At 45.3% G+C, this 27,128-nt stretch overlaps 1 protein-coding gene across 2 annotated transcripts in view; it reads right to left on the bottom strand.

Annotated features, from left to right (window-relative positions):
- Positions 1–1,325: 1,325 nt before the first annotated feature.
- RBM27 (RNA binding motif protein 27) overlaps positions 1,326–27,128 on the bottom strand; it is a 128,796-nt gene continuing 102,993 nt past the window's right edge. For both annotated transcript variants that reach the window (XM_088443985.1, XM_088443986.1), the window contains exons 16-21: positions 19,951–20,106; positions 19,166–19,270; positions 9,914–10,105; positions 9,616–9,702; positions 7,412–7,522; positions 1,326–4,588 (exon numbers count right to left, since the gene is read on the bottom strand). In XM_088443985.1, the coding sequence (XP_088300111.1) occupies positions 4,493–4,588; positions 7,412–7,522; positions 9,616–9,702; positions 9,914–10,105; positions 19,166–19,270; positions 19,951–20,106 (747 nt within the window). In that variant the 3' untranslated portion in view covers positions 1,326–4,492. The remainder of the gene's footprint in view (positions 4,589–7,411; positions 7,523–9,615; positions 9,703–9,913; positions 10,106–19,165; positions 19,271–19,950; positions 20,107–27,128) is intronic.

Here is a 27,128-nt window from a genome sequence, read left to right as displayed (position 1 = left end):
TGCCGGGGAGTCAAAATTCTGTTTGGTGTCGAGTCTCTTCTGTACAGCCTATACCCAGCATAATCCCTGTGTCCCCTATGGAGCAAGGAAGAAAAAACTTCCATTACAGCTGCAGAGATGTCATTGGTTGCAACTTTCTTTCCCCCCCCCCATAGGTTCTAAGGGTACTGAAAAAAAAAACAGTCCCACATTCCAGAAGGTCACTGCACTATATGAAAACACTACATAGTAACTGTTTGATTTGTGCTATGGCACAATTTCCTCCATGTGCAAGAAAATGGATGTACTAGGTGTCCTATTTAGCTTCTCCTATGACACAGTGCACATGCAAAGCACCAGATTTCTGTTTAGGCATGACGTTTTGATAGTCTTCATAGGATCTGCTCCTAGAAGCAGCAGACTGGTATATTTGGGTAGCCAGCATATCCTCTGTTTAACGTATAAGATGGTGCAGCACTAGAAAACCTCTGAACTACGCAGGAGGGACCCCACAAACACTACCTGGTCTACTTACGCTTACAGACAGGAAAGACACATAGAAAGAGAAAGCTGCATTATTTACCATTCTGGGGTAAAACATTTTTTTGTTTTTCCTACCTATCTATATCTAATCAATCAAGGGAAGCATACTAAAGGTGGTTGGACAACTCTTGCAGTAATGCATTATAAATATGGTGCGCCACATTCTAAAATATTAATTTACATATTAAAATTTAGAATATAGGGCAGATAACTTGACACTTACTGTTTACATTTAATGCATAAGTATTGCATTAAAAATAAGAAGTGTGTATAAACAATGAAAGTAATGGAGAGTTAAGGGGTCAGTTACAGCTTTCATTGTTTGCTCTATCTACAAACTGTTGGGGTTTTATTGAATTTGACATTTCTCTAAATACCTTAATCAAATAATCAAAACGTGCCAAAAGTCCAAAGCAGCATCCTAAAATATTCGTTTTGCAAAAACTAAAACAAAATAAACCCCATTCATCATCAAACCATTTTGCAAAACAATCTGAACAATGTATATTTTAACATTCTTGAATAAAAGTAACCATTTAGATAGGGATGAGCGGGTTCGGTTTTACTCGGATTTACTTGGATCTTTAAACGGTATTTTATTGGCTATTGCCTATCATGTGTTTTGGATAGCCAATATAATAAATCCGAATTTGCGGTCAAGTGGCGATAAGAACCGAGTAAAACCGTGCCTGCACATCCCTACATTTAAATACTTCCTCCACCACCCACAAAAAAAGGCACAAAAAAAACCCTATAATCTCCACCCAATCCCAATAAAATGACACAACACATGTTTAGCTGTAAACGTTTTGCAGTGGTTCTTATTAGTATCGAATTTATAGAGCTTGTAGTATTGTAGAAGTGGATTATTTTTTAGATTGATGTTTTTTTTTTATTTTATTGTTACTTTTGTTTTTGTTTCGAACCACTGAACCATGTTTCTTTATTGCAAAAGTAAACATGCTTAAGAAATTCAGCTTGTAAATCAATAAAACAAACATTACATAGGATGATTTTTAAATGTATAAACAGTTAGAAATTCAACAATATTGCCTATTTTACTATGACACAAGTTCACCATATTGTAAAAACTATAATACAAGTATACTGTACATCAGAAGAACCAAACCCTTCCCAATGATCGCTTTCACAAAATCTCTATGGCTGATTTTTTTGTGTTCATCGATTCTGCTTATGGATGTATTAAGTGCACACCAATGCTGTTTTAAAGGAAAACCAAATCGTTCAATTTTAAATGAAGTGAGGGCCTTTAATTTGCTTTGCATATGCCAGTTACTTACTAAGTTTATTGTTTACTACTGATCAGATATATACTAAATTTCCAGAAATGATCCAATTATGTTATTTTAAGTTGGTTAAGTTTAAGTTGGTTTTCACATAGTACCTTTATGCAAGTAAATATTAGTTGAAGTTTAGGGGAATTTCATAATAAAGGGGTTCCATTACTTTTTGTGAGTATGAACAGTACATTAACAAACCCTAAAGGGCAAACATTTCCATCTGACCAGAACATACCTAATTTCATTACTATAGGTACAACCTTTGTATTATTCACATAGAGCCTACAGTAAGATTAGCCAAGTTAGAAAATAGAGTTGCAAAATAGTGCATTTTAAATAAGGCACTCTAAATTGTAATAGTGCTAATCACAAATTGGTAAGTGGCAGTCCATTTTTCGTTTTGTCCCTTTTGCGTGACCGGACTAAGACACAACTGTTTTTCTGTTTAATAAATAGGACCATGCATACCACATTGATTACAATTTCATTGCTATGGACATTGTATACATGTACCTATGTAACCTACAATTTGAATTATAATCAAATTATTATAATTATCAATTAAAACCAGGAAGCGCTCTAAAATTGTGGAAATAGCTAATTTTCATCATACAGGCAAATTTATCTAAAAAAAATTAATAAATAAAATGAGCCAAAAAAAGCAGATCACAAAACAAAAAAACAAAACTGAAAGCTGTGTAACTAAACCTAAAAAGAAAGTAAAAAAAAAAAAATAGAAAAACATCTGGGCCTTACTGCCAAGCCCTACAAAACTGACACTTTCTGCTACCGAAGTTTCAGGAAGAAAAAAAAATATATAGTAGGATGGTTTGGCTTAAGACCAAGAGACTCATGTGCTGTATAAGCATAATATGTTTAGCATGTGTGTACACAGTATTCTGCAGTACAGATCTTATAGGCTTTCAAATGTTTAAAAAAAAAAAAAAAAATTAATCTAAATTACAAATCAAGGTTCCATGAGAGTTCACCACGAAATCTGAAAATCCTATATAATGCTTTGTGATGAAGCTTTAGTAACAGTCAATTGCTGTTTTAGTCTTTCAAACGTTTGGTCTTCTTTCTCACCATCCTTGGTACAAAAATAAAACATTTTCAGGCATCTATTCCAATGTAATCTTAGTACACAGAAAGGAGAAGTTATGTACAAAATTATACATCTTAAGAAAACATCTGTACATAATATATAAGTCTTTTGTCCACCTTCCCTGGTCTTTTATCATGTATAAATATCTAAACAACGGCCACATTACAGATGAGGATATGACAGTTGGATAAATCTTCAGTACTCAAACAAGCCCATTCCTTAAAAATATTAGGCATGAATGTTGACTTTATGAGCATGGGTGGACCTAACTAAAGTAAAATAAGTCATCAATGGGGGGGTTATTCTGACATTTTACACAAATGGGTTTAATGAATTAATCTTTACATGGAATTTGAAAACTCCCTATTAACTCTCTATAACAAACACATTCCAACACCACTTTGCTGTAGGATTACTTTGCAAATAGATTTGTTAAACACAGTGAAGGCAAAAAAGGAAACAGAATGGGGCTATTTAAATAAAATGCTTGGTATTGCAGCATAATTCAATAGTTAGAGACTGTGCACATTTAACCCAGATCTGCATAGCTCCAGTTTTAAGTAAAACCAATTCTCTATAAAGACTTGGCTCTTGATTGTTACAGGCAGAAACACTATAGGGCAACTTCGATGAATTGTGGAGCTGAAATCTCAAAACACCAAATCTAAACACATGTACATGAAAATAATTACATTCAAGTTATCCGGTCTTGTAGATATACTACAAAATTACACCTCACCTCTTCCACTGATGCAGTGGCACTTGCGTCACAGCAGATAGATGACAAAGATCAAGGTTAAGGTGACATTTTAAATACATATTTTTGGTTTGCTTGCGTATCTAAGATGTATTTGACAATCAAAACCTAGTGTAAATGGGACAGATTAAACATTACCCACTTGTCTCAACTAACTGGGTGGCTGAAAATGCAGGCCTTCAGTACAATAAAGAAAACCAGGTTTGGCACAAGTTTGTCTTAAACATAGTTAAAGCAAATGTGTTAATGTTTTCTTGACTTGGCTGCATGGGTAAGCAATAATGTATGGGCATAGGTTTTTACGGAAATCCTTTAATGTTTTCCAGTCCATGGATTGTTCATTTAAAGAAGCACCCAAGCACAGATATCCATAAATCCTAACAGTGGCAGTTGATTTGCAGGGTTAAATTAGAATACCTGGGAAACTAAACAAGAAGTTTAACATAAATATTTGTGTTAATGATAATCTGATTAAGTTGGGTAGATTTCTAGAGATATTAAAAAATAAAACTATGAATCTTAAAGACTTCCAAAAATATCTCTCACTACTTTCCATGTAGGACCGTGTTTTTAAAAAAACAAAAAACACACTTGGAAAAAAAATAAGACACAAAAACAAAGTCTCTAGCCTTTGGCTTTCATAAAAAAGCATCAAATTCACTGATTTACACAAGGTCATTACTTCCTGTGACGAGGAGAGGAGAAATTGGCTCATTCGTGTTTACTTTTCCTTCCTTTCTCATGTTACTATGGTAAAAAAAAAGGTCAATAAACACTCCTTAAAAATAAACTCCTATGTACAAATGTTTATCGGTGCTTTCTTCTTCGCCAGGAGCGAGACTCGTCTTCGTCTTCATCCTCATCATCGTCTTCATGAAGAAAAGGGTCTGATGTTACTACCTCCTTTAAAAAAAAATGTTATAAAATGTATCATTTATTGGCATTTTGGTTCCAAGCCAGAGGACAAGAAACAATTTCCTCTAAAGAGCAATGCAAGAAGTAATAGCAATGTTACGGCTTACTTTGTTCACTTACATTTATAAATTTCTGAGCATTAAACAAAAACTCTGCTACACTTCAAAAATTGGCATAGAAACAGAGTATTTCTAACTGGACATTAGTGTAATAAAGCACTTCTAAAATGGAGGAAGGACTCTCTGCTTAGCCTTTCCTTAATTTTATACATACATACATACATACATACATACATGGCTGCCATCAGAAATTTTGGGGCCCGGTACTGACAAAATAGTCAGGGCCTCCCGGGGTATATGGCAGACTTGGGTGGAGTTGTGGATAATGTGGGTGGAGCTTCAATTGGGTAGAACACACTGAATATTAATGGGGGGGGGGGGGCAAAGGGCAGGGAAGGCTAAAAAAGCGGGGGCACTTGGCTGGGAAGAGTGGATTGGGGTGGCAAAGGGCAGGGAAGGCTGGTTTGGTCTGGGGGGGGGAGCAAAGGGCAAGGCAGGCCGGCTGGACTAGAGGAGAGGCAGGACAGGGAGGACTGGCTGAATGGGGGGGGGGTAGGCAGGGAAAAATGGCTTGCTGGACTGGGGGGGTGGGCAGTGAAGGCTGGCTGCACTGGGGGGGAGGTGGGCAGGGAAGGAAGGCTGGCTGCACTGGGGGAAGGAGGGCAGGGAAGGAAGGATGGCTGAGAAGGAGAGGACTTAGGGAAGGCTGGCTGTAATCGAGTGGAGGCACAAGACTGGGTCAACACGAATATAAAAGTTCCTGAGAAAGGGGCCAGGGTGGCAGCGGCGAGTAATGACGAGAGGCAGGTGGAGGAAAAGAGCATCTGTGTTGTGGCATTAGAACTATGAAGCCGCTTCTGATTGGCTGCTGTTCTGCGAGCTGTGATTGGCTCGCAGCCAGCTGAATACTATTGAGCTGGCCGCGAGCCAATCACCGCTTGCGAAACCGCAGCCAATCAGGAGCGACTTCTCCTGATTGGCTCGAAGCCGACCCCATAGTAGTTCAAATGTGGCAGCACCGATACTCTAACTCCCCACTGCCACCCAGGCCCAGTCTCTCTCCGGGCCCGGGACAGGAGGCCCGGCAGTCCCCCCCCTGATGACGGCCCTGCATACATACACACACACACACACACACACACACACACGGACCCAGCTGCATTGTTGCTCATAGCGCAGCGAGTTGCGCCTTCCCGGGATCGGGAACGCGCAATAGCATCTCCATTCAATCCTATGCAGACGCACTCCCGCGATCAGAGACGCGTGAGTGCGTCTCCATAGGTTTGAATGGAGATGCACTCCTCCGATCAGGGAAGCGCCATAGCGTAGTGTATACGATCGGCAACAAACTAAATGGGCGCACAATACATATATATATATATATATATATATATATATATATATATATACACACACACACACAATTATATATATATATATATATATATATATATATATATATATATATACACACACACACACACATATATATATACATATATACATATATATATATACACACACACACACACACACATATATATATACATATATACATATACACAAACACACATTTTAACTGCAGACTTTCAGATTTAATTTGAGGGTAATTACATCCAAATCAGGTGAACGGTGTAGGAATTACAACGGTTTCTATATGTGCCTATTTCCCTATAGATTGTAAGCTTGCAAGTGGGCCCTCTTACCTCTATGCCTATCTGTTATTACCCTGTTTTGTTCTATAAATGTTCCAAACAGAATATGCTGCGCTATATAAAAAACTGTTAAAAAATAATATAAATATATATATATATATTTATTTTATTTATTATTTAGGGAGCAGTTTTCATTTTTATTTCTTTTTTTTAAAGTAACTTATAACATAGGTACATATTGATGCTTCTATTTTGATATAGGTGTGGTGGTGTGTGAACCAACAGCACAGACAAAAGACATGTAGTTAGCGCCTTATAATCATTGTTACATATAGTACGTTCAAAGAACACAAATGTTTTCACATTTAGGCCCTGTAATAAATGACAATTATGAAAGCATGCGGCAAACCAATTAGGATAGCAAATATATACTGTAACTACAAATGTACAGTAGATAGTTTGTAAAATAAATTGGGGGCAACATTACAATACACAACACAGTAATTAGGGAAACTAACATCTACACCATGCACACACCAGATCGTAACTGTTACCAGCAATGGAACCTTTAACAATTTTTCCTTTTAAGCTGAGGAATACTGTATATTTTCACTTCAGCCAAGGAAACAGTGGGCTCATTCATTTTATGAACATTACAATAATAAAAAGGGAAAATAAACCTACAAACATTTTTTCCCTTGGATGATCACCAACACCACCAAAAAGAACAGTGGTGCCTTTCAATTAGGGGGTTGGGTATGATATCCCAGTGGTGACCATCCCAGTGGTCACAATACTGGCAGCGGAAAACAGACTGTAAAAATTCTGACTAATTTTTATTGAGCATTTTAGCCCTAACCCACCCCCTCCTGCAGCCTAACCCTAACTGTCCCCTTCAGCAACCTAACCCATAACGATCAACATTGGGATTCACCTGTATTTTGACCATTGGGATTCTGATGCCGGTATTGTGACAGTCGGAATGGTCACCGCTGGGATCCTGACTACATCCCCATTTAGAATGTTTAAGAAACAAAAGACAAACACCAGAGCCCCCACCATTAGTTACTAATAACTGGGCTATACATTAGTTATACCTCTTCTTTGGGCTCTTCCTCCTCAATTCCTGTGGAGATGGAAGGCGTCTTCGGTTTGTGCCAGCAAACTATAAGTTTTCGACCTTTAAACTTTGAACCTTGGTTAGCAGCCTAATTGAAGCAGAAAGAAAACAAAGTGAACGCCTAATCTATGCAGAAAAATCTGTGATAAGTTATAAAGGTTTTCTCATTGTGCTCAAGTATACTAGTATTCAGCACTGGAAAAGGCAAACTTTTCTGATTGCTAACTGGGAAGCAAAAAGGAGTCAAAGAAGGAGGATACTGGGAAAAATAAATGATACCTGCTGTTAGCCTATTTGCCTTTATTTTTGTACCAACAAGGCTGGCTCACATGGATCACAATTAATTTTTAGTCATATGCTCTTATATGAAAATCACCAATACTTCGGTATATACTCTTGTGAAAGTGATGTTGCACTGAAATCTTAGCAGCAATTTAAAAAAAAAAAAAACACACAAATTGCAAGAACAACTAAGTTACAAGTGGGCTCTTGCATTTCATCCTCTACTGCTGCATGTAATTTGTAGTACATGGACTACCATCACCATTGGATTTCTTCTTACAGTACACTCAAGGATGCACGGCAGGATACAGATTATCCCTGACAATGCACAAATGAGAATGCACACACTCCTTAGTGGGGAGGAAGGTCAAAGGTCTTGAATTGGGCATTTTAAAAGCTACTTTACATTTCTGTAGTACAATGTAGTAAACATTCACAAAACAGACTAGTCACCCTCCCCGGTTGCACCTTCCTGCAAACCTTCTGGAAGTTATTTCACCCACTGTCATTAATGTTGGAAGGAGATCAGCAGCACGCTGCGCTGTCTTCCTCTTGTTTTTTCGAGTCGGTGGGCACTAGGAGCTGCCGGCTTTCTCTGGAGGTCTCATCCACTGCAGCATGTCTTCCTACATTAGAGTCCTGGGTGCACAGACGTGTCCCGTAAGCTCCGACCTTACTACGGCCCAATACCTCCACCGCTGAACCCCGCTGTGAGTACAGAGCCTGATGGTGACTCTGGCATCTAAAAGAAAACTAGCTACAAAAGAGACATGCTGGATCCAAGTTTTCCAGCATAGTTTGGGTGGTCTCCTGGGGATGCTCTCTTAATGGTCATTCCATGGCTATCTCCTTGACATTCTTATCCTGGAGGCTGCCATCTTGAAAATATGTTTGGTGCATTCTAAATACACTTCCCTGTGATGATATCATACCTCAATAGCAGCTTCTGAACTACCAGATACTGAAAGTTGGGGGGCATTATTGTAGCGGTCCTTCAGTGCTCCGTCTGTCTGTCACTAGAGTAATTTGAAATTAGATTCCTATCAATGCTGCAGTTGCCCACTGAAGTGATAGCGGATGCCAAGGACAGGACTGTGGGTGAGTGATTCCCACACAGGATGTAGGCAGATGGGGTGGGGGGTTATGCCCACCTGCCCTGCTGCTGGGGAAAGTTTAAAGCAGGTCTGGCCATCCTGTGGCTCTCCGGCTGTTATGAAACTACACATCCCCGCATGCCCTGCCACAGTTTTAGCATTCCTTAATAGCAAAACTGTGGCAGAGCATGCCGGGCCTTGTATATTCACAACAGCTGGAGAGTTACAGGTTAGCCAGGCTTGGCTTAAGGTGTCTCTCAAAGGAGATTCTAGTAAGTGGTTTGCCATAAAATATATGCGAGCTGGCAGTATAAAATCTCCCCTATTATGCATTTTATTTTTATATAAACTTAAAAGTATATAACATACCAAAATATGTATGCATAGTCTTCTAAACATATACTGCAAGCAAAGCTCGAGCATTCCCCCAGGACTGGTGCACATTACTACCTGATTAGTAACCTCTAAATGTTTCAGTACACATTCAACGTCTGCCATCTAGTGCTTAACACAACAGATCTTTCTCAGATCCTTAAAACTGTTCTATGGCAGTCGTGCATTAAAAAAAAAAAAAAAGAAAAAAAAGAAGTTCTCCATTAATGATAGCGACACCATGTACAATACAACTGGTATACAAGCGACGCATGAGGTAGAATGTGTCTAGAGGTCTCATTATATCTTGCATATGCACTGTAGATTAAAAAGGATAGGTATGAGGTCATGTGTTCATTTGAATGACTGTGCCAGGCAGAATGATTTTAGGAAAACCTAAAAGATTGAATTTTGTTAGAGAACAGCGACTTACATTTTCAGCCTCCTGCCTCGTCTTAAACGTTAAAATGACGGTTGGTGGAAACTCCTCTTCCTTCAAGTCATCAACATCACCAAATTTCTGTCAACGACAGATACACAAAAAAAGGATTGCAAGAGACTTGGTCAGTTTACTTTAAAAGTAAAAATTGTGTAGATTTTATTTACACATGAAGTCTATGTAAAATGACTTATTGCAGTTTGATATTGATATATTTCACGTTAAAACATTCTATAAAAAGATACTTGAGAAACTTCAGTTAAATTAACAGTACTTTATCATTTTCACTTACAGCGAAATGTTGCAACAACTCCTCTTTTTCCAGATCATAAAAGCCAACAACAGATATTGTTTTGGGGCGATGATCGACGACCATGTGATTTAATGAGCCCCTGCCCCTTCCTCCACGTCCTCTTCCTCTACCTCTGCTCTGCATGGATAAAGTCTTCCCCCGGCCTGCAGGCAAGAGCCCTAAACGAGCAGCCTACAACACAAAGTCAGACTGAGTAGGCTTTTTTACACTTGTACAGCCGTGGCCGAAAGTTTTGAGAATTACACAAATATTGCTTTTCGCAAAGTTTGCTGCTGCAGTGTTTTTAGACCTTTTTGTCAGATGTTACTATGGTATACTGAAGTCAAATTACAAGGATTTCGTAATTGTCAGAAGTTTTTGATAATTACATTAAGTTTATGGAAAAAGTCAATATTTGCAGTGTTGACCCTTCTTTTTCAAGACCTCTGCAATTCGCCCTGGCATGCTGTCCATCAACTTCTGGGCCACATACTGACTGACGGCCGCCCATTCTTGACTAATCAATGCTTAGAGTTTGTCAGAATTTGTGGGTTTTTGTTTGTCCATCCACTTCTTTAGGATTGACCACAAGTTCTCAATGGGATTAAGGTCTGGGGAGTTTCCTGGCCATGGACCCAAAATGTTGATGTTTTGTTCCCCGAGCCACTTAGTTATCACTTTTGCCTTATGACAAGGTGCTCCATCATGCTGGAAAAGGCATTGTTCGTCATCAAACAATTCTTGGGAGAAGTTGCTCTTGGAGGCTGTTTTGGTACCATTCTTTATTCATGGCTGTGTTCTTAGGCAAAATTGTGAGTGAGCCCACTCCCTTGGCTGAGAAGCAACCCCACACATGAATGGTCTCAGGATGCTTTACTGTTGACAGTTTGCTGACGAACAATGCCTTTTCCAGTATGACTGAGCATATTGCCATGAGGCAAAAGTGATAAACCAAGCGCCTCGGGGAACAAAACATTTTGAACTTGAGTCCATGGCCAGGAAACTAAAAAGACCTTAATCCCATTGAGAACTTGTGGTCAATCCTCAAAGAGGCGGATGGACAAACAAAAACCCACAAATTCTGACAAACTCTAAGCATTGATTAGTCAAGAATAGGCAGCCGTCAGTATGTGGCCCAGAAGTTGATGGACAGCATGCCAGGGTGAATTGCAAAGGTCTTGAAAAAGAAGGGTCAAAACTGCAAATATTGACTCTTTCCATAAACTCATTGTAATTGTCAATAAAAGCTTTTCACACTTATGAAAAGAGGATTTTTGGTACTTACCGTTGAATCCTTTCCTCTGAGTCAGGCTGGGGGACACTGGACCATGGGGGTTGTAGATGGGAAGGTGTGGAATTGGCACTAATGACTGAAATCTATAACTCTCCCCCCCCCCCCTCCTCCTCCTCTGCAACCCCTGACTTCAGTACAACTTCAAAAGTGCCTAGTAAGGAGAAGCAATATTCAGTGACACACTCACACTGAAAAATAACAAAAACAGACGGTCAATTAGGACAGAAATCATAACTCATACTCAAAACGACTGAACGTGAGGGAGGGAATGCAGTGTCCCCCAGCCTGATTCAGAGAAAAGGATTCAACGGTAAGTACCAAAAATCCTCTTTTCTCTTTCGTCTGGGCTGGTGGACACTGGACCATGGGACGTTCAAAAGTCACCCCCAGGGGAGGAACGCTCAGGTTGCCTGACCGGAGAACTGTACGTCCAAAATGGGTGTCACCAGAGGCAAAAAATATGAAACCTGTAGAACCGCACAAACATGTAGACAGAGGACCAGGTAGCTGCGCAACAAACTTGTTCAGCTGAGGCCCGGTGATGCGCCGCCCAGGAGGCCGCCACAGCCCGAGTGGAATGAGCCGACAGCTTGGCTGGTGCCGGGCGCCCCACATCCGAATAAGCAGAGATCACTGAGCGGGGCCATCTTGCAATAGTCTGCTTCGTGGCTGGCCAGCCACGTTTGTGGGCATCATAGAGGACCAATAGAGAGTCCGTGCGACGCAAGTCCAAAGTTCTGTCTAAGTAAATTCGCAGGGCCCGGACGACATCCAACAGTGACAGATCGTCCTGGTCCCTTCAAGACTGTGAAGGTGAGAAAACGGGAAAGACAATTTCCTGGTTCAAGTAAAAAGATAAAACCACTTTCGGTTGTAAAGAAGGAACCGTTCTGAGAACCGCCCTGTCATCATGGAAAACAAGAAAAGGTGATTTGCAAGACAAAGCCCCCAACTCAGACCTGCTGAGTCCATAAGAAAAAACACTTTCCACGTGACGAACCGAAGGTCCACGGATTCCAAAGGCTCAAACGGAGCCTGCATTAGAGCCGACAGAACCAAGGGCAAATCCCATGATGCTACTGGTGACTGAAACGGAGGCCGCACTCGCAAAACCCCCTGTAAAAACGTCCGCACCTCTGGGAGGAGAGCCAGACATTGCTGAAAATAAATGGACAGAGACTAAATCTGCACCTTCAAGGACTGAAGCCGTAAGCTGGCTTCCAAACCACCCTGAAGAAAAGCTAGCAGTCTTGGAAGGCGGAACTGGGCAGTATGCACTCTACGCCGCTCACAACACATAATATAAATTTTCCGAACCCTGTAGTAATCTGTGTAGAAACCTGCTTCCGCACCTGAAGCATGGTCCCGATGACTGAAGGGGAAAACCACTAAGCCTTTAAGAGCTCGGTCTCAACAACCAGGCCGTTAAAGCCAGCTGAGGCAGACTCTCGTGACTGAATGGCCCCTGCAGAAGATGATCTGGTCGCAGCAGAAGATGCCAACCTGGACCTGCGGCTACTTTGAGAACCGTGGCGAACCATGACCAGCGAGGCCAGTCTGGAGCCACTAGGATGACACAGAATGACAGAGCATGTCATATGTAGATTGAATAAAATACATATTTGTAGCCTGCAGGTGTCACTGTTACTCAAATAGTTTAAAAAAACAAAGAAACAAAAAAAACTTGCAGAACATAAAAGGGTGTTAGACTCCGTCGAGTCAGGCTGCTCCCTGACTCGACGGAGCACAATTGGTACCATGGAAATTGGAGGAAAAATGTAGGCCAGATGGAAGTTCAAAGAAACGGTCATGGCATCTACTGCGAATGCCAAAGGATCTGGCCCTCGCACAAAATCAAGGGACCTTGCAATTGTGGCGAGATGCCATAAGGTCCACCTCCGGCAACCCCCACCTCTGGACCAACTGCTGGAAAACCTCCGGGTGGAGAGACAACTCTCCTGATAGGAAAATGATCCGGCTGAGGTAGTATGCCTCCCAATTCTCTACTCCCGGTATAAACACCGCTGAAACTGCCGGGACAAACGTCTCCGCCCAAGTGAGAATGAGACTTGCCTCTGCCATGGCAAGCGGTAGTTTACATATGCCACCGCGGTGGCATTGTCTACCGGCCAGGAGGGCCTGGGCCCCGCACAGAGCCAGATAAATGGCCCAGAGCTCCAGCACATTTATTGACAACCCTATCTCTGATGCCGACCAGATCCCCTGGAGACAGAGGTTCTCTGTCACCGCTCCCCAACCGCTGAGACTTGCGTCTGTAGTGACAATTACCTAGTTGGGAGTAACAAGGGACCGACCCTGGAGAAGGTGACTGGTAGTAAACCACCCAGTGATTGCGCTGAGCAGCAAAATATATGAATCCCAAAGACCCGCCACTTTAAAAAAAATGGGGTCCTACCTGCCCATTTCTGGGTCCCATCATAATTTATGCTTTAGAGCTCCCCATATGCCCCTCAGACCTCCCCACATGCCACCACACTTTCTCACATACCCCTAGAATGCCCGTCTGACTGCAGTACCCATTGACATTAATGGGGAGTGCAGTCTGCTGTGGTAGTTAGCCTTCTGCAGGAGATTTCTATGAAATCTTCTGCATTAGACTGCTCTTACATAGCAGTGATACATAAAATTATGCAGAAACTATAGTTTCTGCAGAATTTTTTTAAAAAACCGTGAACATGAGTAGGAGGTGGTGAGTCGGGAACAGGAGGATTCGGGGAGTCAGATTATAGGTGAGGGGAACTGGGGACAGGAGGAGTAGGAACAAAAGAAGGGGCTGGGATGTGGAGGGGAGCCACGTACAGGAGGAGGGTAGCTAGGGACTGGAGGAGTAGGCAGGGAAAGGAGAAGGGTCTGGGTGCCAATGGGTATTGGAGGTGGAGGGGGAGGCAGGGACAGGAGTAAGGGTTCATTTTATTACCCCTTAATCCTAAGGACCAGGATGTGATGTGGAGTGAGGGTCGAAGTGCAGTTCCAGGCCCTCACAGCGCTTATATGTTGTCTCAGCTGGAGTATCTGGCCACCGATAGTAGAGATTTGTTCCCTCGTGGACTCACTTCGCTCGCCACAGGCTTCTATTCGGTTAAAGCTAGATCCCCTTCAGTTTCTGTACCCTGACGTCATCAGCTACTGTTCAACGTCATTCCCTACCATCCAAGTGGGCACAGATGGTGAATATAATTTTGTGGTGAGCCTAGCGAACCCACGAGGGGACAATAGCCTTTTTTAGTAAACTGTGGCCAGGAACCGCTCTTCTGCCCTCACTGCACGTCACTTCCAGGTACAAGTACAGAAGGGGAAATATTCCTTTCTGTTTCTAATCCCCCCTCAATGCCCACGTGGATAGTAACTGATGACGTCCAGGTCCGTTCAGTGAAGAGTATCTAGAAACTACCCAGGATAAAGGGGTTGGGTGCCACCAGGTATTAGAGGGGGGAGAGGAGCTACAGACAGGTGGAGGTTGAAGGGTAGGCAGGGACAAGAGAAGGGGCTGGGTACCACTGGGTATTAGAGGGGGAGAGGAGCTGCAGACAAGAGGAGGTGGACGGGTAGACAGGGACTAGAGAAGGAGCTGGGTATCAGAGGGAGAGAGGAGCTGCAGATAGGATGAGGTGGAGAGGAGCTGGGGATGAGGAGTAAGCAGGAAAGGCAGGGTTTAGAGGTTGAAAGTCGGGAACAGCTGAGACCAGGTGCGCTGCTGTACTCTACCAACACATTTACAGCAGGTGCCCGGCTGGCTATTGACAAGCAGTTACTGAGAGAATGTCTCCAGAATGCAGGCAGGGGGGAGGGGGCGGGGCCTTGTGTCTGCATGGCATGCACTTTTACCTGGACAGCGGTACATCTGTTATTCCCCCCCCCCCCGCACCACACCACACCCAGTCCACCAGCAGCGCTACCTGCTTTAGTGTGCCAGGTGTTATTTCAAGCCGATGGCCAGGTCACGATCTTCACGCTGGGGAGGGGAGGTGGTCCGCAGTGTTTTTCGCTCCGGGGAGGGAAGGCACCGGCGGCCCACAGTGTTCTTCATGCCGGGGAGGGGAGGCGGCCTGCAGTGTTCTTCATGCCGGGGAGGCAAGGCACCGGCGGCCCGCAGGGTGTTCTCCACGCCAGGGAAGGGGAGGCGGCCCGCATCATTCATAATGCCGGGGCAGTCCACTCGGAGTCAGGCTGGCGCCGCTGAGTGAGCTGCTGCTGCAGCATCTAGGGGCGTGTAACGGCTGGCTCCACTTTGTTGTTTTGTTGTCTCCCCTACAGCCGGGCCAGGGAAGACATCAATCATGTAACCAAGAGCCAGGAAGTGGCCGGCAGCGGAGCGCGTCTCTGGGGACTCACCCATTCTGAAAAAGTGAGTCCCTGGTCCTCATTAGTGGGTAAAATACACACTATAGCCGTATTTGCGAACACTGCCACCAGTGAAGTGACTGACTAGTGCTTTCTGACAGAATCAGCAATTGAGAGGAGAGGTCGTCCGAGCGGCCCGTCCAATTCCGGAGAATCTCTAACTGGAGAATCCGTGAATGGAAGCAGCCATACTGGATGGTATCGAAGGTAGAGACCATCGTACCCAGTAACTTCATGCCCAGCCAGACGGATGGGTGAGGGGCAGACAGCAACTTCCTGACTAAGTCCTGAAGGGCCTGGGCTTTGGCCTCGGGCAAGAGAACTCTTTGCAGTGCCGTAACGAAGAATACATCAGAAGTTGGCATCCACCCGTGATACTGTAACAACTGAACCATGTGATCAAGGTGGAGCTGAAGTTGAGCAGCCGAATCTGCCTTCACTAGAAAATCGTCTAAGTAGGGTACGATCATTATCCCCCCGGAATGCAGCAGACTTGCCACCGCTGCCATGATCTTCGTGAAGACCTGTGGAGCTGTAGCCAGTCCAAAAGGCAGAGCCTGGAACTGGTAATGAGCTCTCCCAGCTGTGAACCTGAGCAGAGAATGATGCCCTGCCCAAATCGGTATGTGGAGATATGCGTCTCGGACGTCGAGAGACGCCAAAAACTCGGTTTGCCGACATACCCTGAATCACTGACCGAAGCGATTCCATGCGCAACCGATGCACCCACAGGCTGGAATTCAAGGCTCGCAGGTTTAAACCCGGCCGATAAGTGCTGTTGGGCTTTCGGACCAGGAACAGGTTGGAGTAAAAACCCTGTTCTTGTTGAGACTGTGGAACTGGTGCTATAACCCCCTCGAAGGGACCAGATAGCCTGGTTTAAGGCCAGTCTCTTGTCTGGATCCTTGGGCAATGCCGTGGCGAAGAAACGCTGTGGCGGTGGCCCCCTTATTTCGATCACATAACCTCGGGAGACGACGCCCCTTACCCAGGCATCTGCTCCCGAAGCTACCCACCGGTCTCGGAAAAGGAGGAGACGGCCCCCCACCTTACCAGAGACTGGAAAAGGGCAGAGATCCTGTCAGGTACTCGGCTTCTCGGGTGCCCTAGCACCCGGGCACCTGATTGGACCGGCAGAGCCGTGTGCTTGGCTAGCCGAGCCATGGCCGCCAACCACTCTCGGAGGCAGCTCCCACTTAGTGACCTGCTCCTGTGGAAAAGGATAAAGGGCTGCAAACTTACGAGGAGCAGCAAATTTTTTTTGTCCGGGGTCTTCCAGGCTTCTTCAACCAGATTCCGAAAGATCCTGAGAGGCCGGAAAACAAACGACCCTCTTACGCCTCCGCTTGAATGGCCCCTCTGCCGCTGCTGAGGAGTCAAGGTCCAGCCAGTCAAAAGACTGTCGTAGTGCCATAATCAGGTTCTCCACGCCCTGACTTGAGGTGGACTCTGAACCTTCCTCTTCGGGAAGAACCTCCTCTAATAGAGGAAGATCCCGAGGAGGAGGGTGAACTCCTAACAGGCCCCTTGATGGAAGAGGATGCTTATGCGCCGTGCACAATCTAGGATCCTCAAAGAAGTGTTCCATAAAGGAAGAAACTTTCTCGAACCCTGCCGCTGAGCGCTCCATGGTACAGACCCACGGAAGATCAGGGCCCTGGTGACCGACCCCGGCTGCTGCGGGCGGTGACGGCAAAGTAGGGGCTGGCTGGACTTGAGCCAGTTACTCTCTCTGGCGAAGCAACATCACCAAGTCAGAGAGCGAACGGTTCATAACCTGAGCCCACGCAAGTTCCTCCATAACCGGAGTGGCTCCCCCTCCTGGCTACGCACACGTGGGCTCTTGACAGTCCACATACAATGCTCCTGCATCCAGCTGTCCACATGGTAAATTAACCTGACACTGGGCACATGTAAAATATGAAGCCCTAGTGGGGGTATGGCCCTTTGTGAACTCCCCCACCCCAATCCTGCGGTACCCTGCCGCAGCAGTCAGCTCACGGAAAAACAATCTAAAATATTATAGAGATAGATAGATATATATATATCTATATATCTCTATCCATCGGCAATGAATATACCAACACTCCCCAACGGGCACCAAAATAGATTCAGCAATGACTGTACACTACTTAGCTGCACCCTGCAGAGGGAAATGAGTCTGAGATCTCTCTGTCCTTCCTCCATGCTGGCCAGGCTTGTACCACTATAAAGGCTGTGAGCAGCCCACGCAGCGTCCGGGAGTCCTGTATACAGCTGCCGGAGAACGGGGGGAACCAGCAGTCCAAGGCTCCTCCCCCCGCTATCCTGAAGCAAGCCCACGGCTCCTCTCCTTCCTTCAAGTGCTACTCCCCTCAGTGGGGAAAGCACTTGGACTGACCCGCGCTCACCGCGGGTGGTCTGTAGTCTGCGCTCTCCCCACAGGAGTTGCCGACAGGAAGCCCGGCAAGATGGCACCCGCCACCGAGGACCACGCCGACTGCCTGCACCTCTATCAGGTACAGCGGCGCGCAATCCCAGCCCAGACAGCCTCACAGAGACCCGGAGTGCTCAGAATTGGGGAAGCGCTCAGCGCTATCCCCCTTTTAGCCGCTGCTCTTACCGCTGCCTTGCACTCCCCCTGTGCGCTGCAGCACCCAGCACCTACAGAAAAAACAAACAGAAAGATTTACAAATAAATAAAAACCTATACTAAGAAAAGGCTGGAAACAAACATGCCTTCCTTCCACAGGCACTAAAACTACACTGAAGTCAGGAGCTGCAGAGTGTAGGGGGGGGCTTTGGGGGAGGAGTTATAGATTTCAGTCATTAGTGACAACTCCACACCTTCCCACCTACAACCCCATGGTCCAGTGTCCCCGAGCCCAGACGAAACAGAAATGCTTGTAATTTTACTTCAGTATACCATAGTATCATCTGACAGAAAGGTCTAAAAACACTGAAGCAGCAAACTTTGTGAAAACCAATACTTGTGTCAAAACTTTGGCCATGGCTGTAGAAAACTCCCCACCTCACCATCTCACCAACATTTTTCATAAGTTGAGTCTAATGTAGGGAAGGACTAAAACTCATTGTCCTCCTACCACTAGGCCAAACATCCAAGTTTTGTATTATCATAAAAAGTTGGATGTCGTCTCTAGGAGGATATAAAAAGAATTATGAGGCTACAGTATACAGAGCTTATAAAACAGGAATGTCAATCTACTGAAGAGCAAGCACAGTAGATTTTGGAATTTATTTTAGGTTCCAGGGCTCTGTGGCTCTTTCATGACTTCCACATTATGTGACGGGATAGAATCCAACGTGCATACAGGTAGACTATATCTCCCTGCGCACAAGTAGATAGTTACAATCAACCACAATATGTGCTTTGACACCAGAGAACAGCAGGCACATATAAACCATTATATTACTTGTTGCAGGTTAAGACAGCTTCACCCAAAATGTTTTTTAAATATCGGTGTGTAATGTGGAAGAGTCACATGATCATTTACTGCAAATGCATAATCATGTACAACTTAACTTCAGCCAGTTACTCCAGAATGCATAATTCTAACAGGGACAGTAATATATAACATAACCACACATCGGCCTACCTCAACTTGTAACTGACTCAGCTTTTTCCTCAATTCCGTTGTGTCTTCTCCTGAGGATAGTCGCTTGTGGAAGTCCATCTCTGCATCCAACAGCTCTTTCTGTGCCTAAAACCAGTGGGAAGCAGGCAAGGTTCACTAATAAGGTGCATTATAAAAAGTGACATCATTATACATATTGATGTATTTGCTATGTGAGAGGAGATATCACCGCTCCATGGCTCATTGCAAGCTGTACAGTCTCATCATTAGCTTTTAGTTCTCCTCCAGCATGTACCTTAAAAATGCTGCATACTGAAAGTCCCTCATCTCCACCATCCTGGCACCCAGAGATTTGGGGTCACATTTGTTCGAAAGAGGGGTGCCCCTCTTTTAAATGGTATACATCCTCAGAATGTACTGTCTAGTAATCTGTTTTATCACAAAACAAACCCTAAACTGCAGAAAACATTAAAGCAGGCCAGTGATTAAGGAAAATCTGGCCTATTATAACTTACTCAGAGGCACCCACATTTGAAAACGGGGAGTGTGTTCTTTCAAATGATGAGGCCCCTCAGTAGTTATCGTCTGGCAATCACCTGATGATCTGGTGTCTGGCGTTCAATAGGACTGAGGTCAGGATCTTCCACATCACACTCGGCAAACCAATTATTTAATGGACCTCACATTGTACAGTAGGGCACTGTCAGGCTGAAACAAGGAATGGCATTCCCCAACTTTTGCCACTTTAGCGCACAATTCTGTAAATGTCTACTTTATACATACATAAACATACACTATGTGCATACCTCGGTCTTAGACTTTACTTTTGATGGAGCTGCAAGCATCTTCAATTCATCTTTGACCTGAGAGATCTTCTCATCCAGTTCTTTCAGCGTTTTCATAATCTCTGTCCTCTCTTCGGCCTTCATGGTTTTATTTTTTTCTAGCCTTGATATCAACATCTAAAGAGAAAGATTAAAGTAATGTTTGATTTACAAGCCACAATGGTAAGTTGTTTGTCAGAGTGTTGTATAGATTGATAAAGTATGTGTATGACAGAATCATTGCTATGTTCATATGGAAGTAACTAGCAGACAAAATGCTGAAACTGGTGTACTTGCTGCTAAATCTATTTCTCATAGCTCATTGAAGGGCAATGATTTTATTAAATACAGATCCTGCTATTAGGACACTTAACCAGAAGAAATTTACCTCCCTCCTTCCCAAGCCATTCTAAATAGGGAAACCGCATTCAACATACAACTTCCCCATACTGGCTTACTTTGCTACTTAGTACAAATGCTGGCCAAAGGTTCAATGTTTGCCACACACATGGGCGTGACAATTGCCTGAAATTCCATGGAATAGTGCAGCATGCGCTAAAGACAGAAACAAATAAAAAAAAAAAAGCACCAACGTGTGGCTAGCAGTCAATAGAATCCATTAGCCATGCAAGACAATCAACCAATGGTAAAGCTGAAAAAAGGAAGGTGGGAAGGACTTATGCTTCCCGATGTATTGCATGAGAATTGGATTTAAAAGCCATCCTTAATAAACAAAGAATATTAAAATCAGGAACAGAGCACAAACATGTTAAAATAATAATTATAATAAAATCTGAATGCAAGTGCTTGTGTTCAAATTTGCCATCTGTCTTAGAGCCGTATTCAATTTGAGTCGAGCCGCGATACTTTTTCGCCTCCCGGACTTTGCCTACTTCGCCTGTTTTGTAGGCGGAAAAGTATCGCATGTATTCAATTTGAAATTACGCGAAAACGGAACCTGGTGAAACTTGAACAGGCGGAAAGTACTGTCAGTTTTGGGGAAATCAGCCTGACACTCCCCAAAAGATGCAATGACATGGGGGTTCCCTATGGTACCCCCCGATTTGGCTTGCTGAAGGTATTTGGTGTTTTTAAACGTGCTCAATAGCTGCTAAATAGCGTTTTTTTATAAGTGATGCACAATAGTATTCAGGAGTATTTTTTACAAGAAAATAACTTATCCCAGCAAATTTTGGGTACTTGAAAATGGGGGCCAGCATATTTAAAAGTTGCTAAAGTGAAGTTGAAAAAATCATGAAATATCCACCTGTCGCAAGGCCCTGCAATCAAAAAAACAACACTTGGGGGCCCCCCAGAGTCAAGTTCACTAGTTTTTAACTTTGTACCCCAACATTTTTTTTTCACCCTCAAAATGAAAGTGATTTTTTGGGGTAAGTTTTTTTTTTTTACTTTTTTTTGACACAGTTTACCTTTGGGGGTCTGAAGGCTGCAGGGGGTTCCCACAACGTTGCACCCCAAAACCCCAATTTTGCACTTTTTTCCGCCTGCTATTTATGGGCGAAACTTTTTAGTTTATTACATTGCATTGACTTTCCACCTAGGCGGAAAGTCTTTCAAATTGAATACGTGGTAAAAGCAAAACAGGCAAAAATGACGTAATCGGCGAAAGTATCGCGGATCCGGACTTTTCGCCTCAAATTGAATACGGGCATAAGTCATCAAGTGAACACTAAAAAAACAGGATTTTGGTACTTACCGTTAAATCCATTTCTCCGATTCCACAGGGGACACTGGAGCTTCATGACAGTGGGGTATAGACGGTGGGTTGAGTTGAGCCTGGCACTTTAAAAATCTACAAGTGTGACTGGCTCCTCCCCCTCTATGCCCCATCAACCCCAGTTTTAAAGAACTGAGCCCGAGAGGAGACGGAGAACAGACTGAAGAACAGAGAAGGAGAACAGGAAAAGAAACATCCAACATACTGACACACTGCAAGAACACAGCAGGCTGCAGTGATAAACAGTCACACAATAAAACAGACAAAACTGCAACAGAACTGAAGCAGAACAAACAACTGAGAACAGGCAAGAAGCACTGGGTGGGCGTCCAGTGTCCCCTGTGGAATCGGAGAAATGGATTTAACGGTAAGTACCAAAATCCTGTTTTCTCCTTCATCCACTAGGGGACACTGGAGCTTCATGACAGTGGGGACGTCCCAAAGCTACCCTCCTGGGGGGGAGAGTGCTGAACGCCCTGCAAGACACTACGACCAAAATTTGAAGCAGAAGCCGCAAAAGTGTCAAATCTGTAGAAACGTACAAAAGTATGAACCGAAGACCACGTCGCTGCCCTACAAAGCTGTGAAGCCGAGACACCTCTACGTGCCGCCCAAGAAGTACCCACAGAGCGCGTAGAATGCGCAGAAATGGATACCGGCGGTGGTCGAGCAGAAGCAACATATGCCTGACGAATAGTCAGACGAATCCACCTGGCCAAAGTTTGTTTAGACGCCGGCCAGCCACGCCGATTAGCATCATAAAGGACGAATAGAGCCTCTGATTTACGTAGCCCCTCAGTACGGGACACATAAATGCGAAGTGCCCGAACCACATCCAAGGAGTGAGAATCCCCAGAAGAGTCCGACAACGCTGGCACTACAATCGGCTGATTCAGATGAAAACCCGAGACCACCTTGGGCAAAAAGGAAGGCCGGGTACGAAGTTCCGCCCGATCTTCGTGAAAAATCAAGTAAGGGGAACGGCAGGACAAGGCTCCAAGTTCCGACACACGTCTGGCCGAAGCCAGGGCCAATAAAAGGATCATCTTCCAAGTCAAATACTTCAATTCCACCTCCTGCAAAGGCTCAAAGGTGGATGACTGAAGAAAAGATAAAACAAGATTCAGGTCCCAAGGAGCCGTGGGTGGCACAAAGGGGGGCTGAATTCTAAGAACCCCTTGAAAAAAGGTCTGAACCTCCGGAATCAGAGCTAGGCGACGCTGGAAAAAAATAGAAAGAGCAGAAATCTGCACTTTAAGCGATCCCAAGCGTAACCCCGCATCGAGGCCTTTTTGAAGAAAAAGAAGAAGACGTGGTAAATGAAAAGAGGAAGTGGAGGATCCACGACCTTCACACCAGGAGATATAAGCCCTCCAAATGCGATGATAATGCGCTGATGTTACCGGTTTTCTAGCCCTAAGCATGGTAGGAATGACCGACCTAGGAACTCCATGGCTTCTTAGGATGGCGGTCTCAATAGCCACGCCGTTAAACGAAGCCGCCGTAAATCCGGGTACACACATGGACCCTGTTGTAGAAGGTCCGATCGTAGCGGAAGATGCCAAGGTTCGTCTGCCAGAAGGAATAAAAGATCGGAGTACCAAACCCGACGAGGCCAATCCGGAGCCACTAGGATGACGGTGGACGACTCTCGTTTGATCCGCTTGAGAATCCGAGGGAGGAGTGGAAACGGTGGGAACAGGTACACAAGGCTGTACGGCCAAGGGATCAGTAAAGCATCCGCTCCCACCGCTGCCGGATCCATGGTCCTGGAGCAGTAAAGGGGTAGTTGATGATTTATCCGAGATGCCATCAGGTCTATCTGTGGCTTCCCCCATCTGCAAACCAGTTGATGAAAGACCTCGGGATGAAGGGACCACTCCCCGGGATGAAGATCCTGACGACTGAGGTAGTCCGCTTCCCAGTTGTCGACCCCCGGAATAAACACTGCTGAAATGACCTCTACGTGTCTTTCTGCCCACAGAAGGATGCGACTGGCTTCTCTCATTGCCATCCGACTGCGGGTTCCCCCTTGGCGATTTATGTATGCCACTGCCGTGGCGTTGTCTGATTGTATCCGAACCGGAAGTCCTCGTAACAGAGGAGCAGCCTGTATCAAAGCTCTGTAGACTGCCCGCAGTTCGAGAACATTGATTGGTAAGAGGGACTCCTGCTGCGACCAAAGCCCCTGGAAGTGATTGTCCAGAACCACCGCTCCCCATCCGCGGAGGCTGGCGTCCGTGGTGACCAAGGTCCAATTCCAAATTCCGAAGCGGCAACCCGCTAACAGATGCTCCGTCCGAAGCCACCAGAGCAAGGATATGCGGGTCCGGGGAGACAGACGCACCAGCCGATGCATCTGTAGGTGGGACCCGGACCACTGAGACAGAAGATCCAGTTGCAATATTCTGGAGTGAAATCTGCCGAATTGGATGGCCTCGAAGGAAGCCACCATTTTCCCCAGGAGACGGATGCAAAGATGCACAGATACTTTCCTGGGTCTGAGCACTAGACGAACCAGCTCCTGTATGGCTATGGCCTTGTCCCTTGGCAAGAATATACGAAGCAGAACAGTGTCTAGAATCATTCCTAGGAACTGAAGTCTCTGGGACGGCATCAACTGAGACTTCTGGAAGTTCACAATCCATCCATGTTGAATGAGAATCTGATGTGTAAGGGACACTTGGTGTAAAAGGACTTCTGCCGTCGGAGCCTTGATGAGTAAATCGTCTAGGTACGGAACTATCGTCACCCCCCGAGAGCGCAAGTGAGACACCATGACGGCCATCACTTTGGTGAATACCCTGGGAGCTGACGAGAGACCGAATGGCAGGGCCTGAAACTGGAAATGAGCTTCCCTGATGGCAAATCTGAGGAAAGCCTGGTGAGGAACCCAAATTGGGACATGCAGATAGGCGTCCTTGATATCTATCGACACCAGAAACTCTTCTGCCTCTAGTCCTGCAATGACAGAATGGAGAGATTCCATCTTGAACCTGTGAAATGAAAGATACTGGTTCAATGATTTCAGATTCAGAATGGGTCTGACTGACCCATCTGGTTTCGGAACCACAAAAAGGTTTGAGTAAAACCCTTGTTGCCTTTGTGCAGTGGGAACCGCCACAAGGACCTCGGCCAGCAAAAGTTTCTCGATCGCTTGACGCAAAATTAGTTGCTTCAAGGGATCGACGGGCAAACCTGTTGTAAAATAACGCCGAGGAGGAGTGAAAGCGAACTCGATCTTGTACCCCTGAGATACCAGATTTCGAACCCAAGTGTCTGGAGAAGTCCGTCTCCAAACCTCCGAGAAACGCTGGAGGCGTGCCCCCACCTTCGGATTTCCGAGATGGGATGGGAGCCCGTCATGCCACAGGCTTGTCTGCTGGCTTGGGATCTGGACGGCGGCCAATATTTGCTTGACGTCCTCTAGTACGGCCTCCTCGCCCCGCTGAAGACGAACCTCGCGATCGTCCCTGAAATCTTGCCGATGCTCGAAAGGAACGAAAGGAAGGTCCCCTAAACGAGCGACGCGGAGGAGGTGCTGATGAAGGTAGAAAAGTACTCTTACCTTCAGTGGCCAGCGAAATCCATTTGTCCAGCTCTGGACCAAATAAAATATCGCCTGTGAAAGGAAGAGCTTCCACTGGCTTCGTGCCTGGCAAGCGGATGCGGAGTCAAAAAGAGCAAAGTGCCCGGCGAGCAGAGACCGCCGAAGCAGAAATCCTAGCGCCTACCTGGCCGATATCTCTGGAGGCGTCTCCTAAGTATACAGCAGACTCCTGAATATGTTCTGCCAAGGTAATCAGATCTGCTCGCGGAGTGCTGGATCTAAGACCCTCAGTCAATTGTTCCGCCCACTTTTCCACAGCCTTGTTGACCCAAGATCCTACCAAGGCCGGGCGGAGAAGTGCACCTGCGGCCGTATAAATGGATTTCAAAGTGGTTTCTAATCTCCGCTCTGAGGTTTCCTTCAATGTAGTAGCTCCTGGAACAGGTAACGTGGTCTTCTTTGACAACCGAGAAACCGAAGAATCCACAGGTGGCGGGGTCTCCCACCTCTTCCTATTTTCCGCAGGAAATGGGTAAAGAGAGAAGAAACGCTTAGGAATCTGGAATTTACGGTCCGGATTCTGCCAGGCTGCCGTCATCTGTTCATCCAACTGGAGAGAAACAGGGAATGTGACGGCCATCTTCTGTGACCTGGCAAATAAGGAGTCTTCTAACGATTCTGGAGCTTCCTGGCCAGAAATCTTAAGAACTTCCCTTACCGCTAGAATGAGTGCGTCAATACCTTGCAATGCCTCAGGTTCTTGTGAGCAAGTCTCTACGTCTGATTCGTCCAGCATCTCCCCTTCCTCCTGAGACGAGTGATCCGCTGCCGAATCCTCATCCGACTGGAGAACCGCCGGAAGAGCCCTCTTTTTAGATGAGAGACTTACCGTAGCTTCAGGAGCTTTAGACGCAGAACCCATCACTTGAGCAAGGCTATTCACCGAGCGGACTAAATTCTGAGCCCACGCTGGTTCTGCTAGAAAAGAAGGGTGAGATGTGCCAGGTAGATCTCTGGCAGACTCCCGTTCCCTACGGGAAGCGGCTAATTCAGAAGAAAGGTCCGCCATGACCCCGGCCAAACTATTTATGAAGGAGGGAGTGACAGACTGCATGTTAGCACTGTCTGCTTCACATGTCTCGCACAGGGAAGACCCTTCGGAGCGAGCATGGGTAAACTTCTTCCTGCACTTAGTGCAGGCAAACAGCTTTTGTGATGCAGTTTTTTCTGTCCTGGATGTCATCATGTACTCACAGACAAGCACCACATACAATTCAGGAATGCAGAAGAAGTATAGGGAGAAGCAGAATTACAATAATAATGCTACTCAAGTATGGGAGCAGACAGAGCAATAAGGGAGGAGCAGAATTTCAATAATAATGCTACTCAAATTGCATGCAGAGCAGTATAAGAGGAGCAGAATTTCAAGAAAATGCAACTCAGTAACAGGGGCAGACAGGCATATAAGGGAGGAGCAATCAATAGGACCAGAAAGTAGTTAAAACCACCCTCTGTATTTACAGACCCCCTGTAGATGCTCTCATCTGCTCCTCTCCCCCTCCGCTCAGTGCCTGCAGTCTGAGGCGCCACTCCCGTTCAGAGCGCGCCAAACTAGCCCAGGCAGTGAAGGAGGAAGAGGAGGAGGGACCCATAAGCTCCTCCCCTAATGGCCGCCGCTTTGTATGCGCGCGGCATACACTTATACAGTGGGACGTTCTGTCCCCGCACTAACAGCGGGGGCAAGCGGCACGACCGCCGCCAGTGATAACCGTGCCGGTGCCTTTTACACAAGCACCGGCACGCAGAGGCAGGACCGCTGTGAGCGCGCCTACCTTACAGCCTGCGCCGGTGTTCTATCACAACACCAGCGTG

This window comes from Taudactylus pleione, unplaced genomic scaffold, assembly GCF_031769625.1.
Source record: "Taudactylus pleione unplaced genomic scaffold, aTauple2 ptg000342l, whole genome shotgun sequence".
In the NCBI taxonomy this organism is placed as follows: domain Eukaryota; kingdom Metazoa; phylum Chordata; class Amphibia; order Anura; family Myobatrachidae; genus Taudactylus; species Taudactylus pleione.
This window is presented reverse-complemented; position numbering and strand designations above follow the sequence as displayed.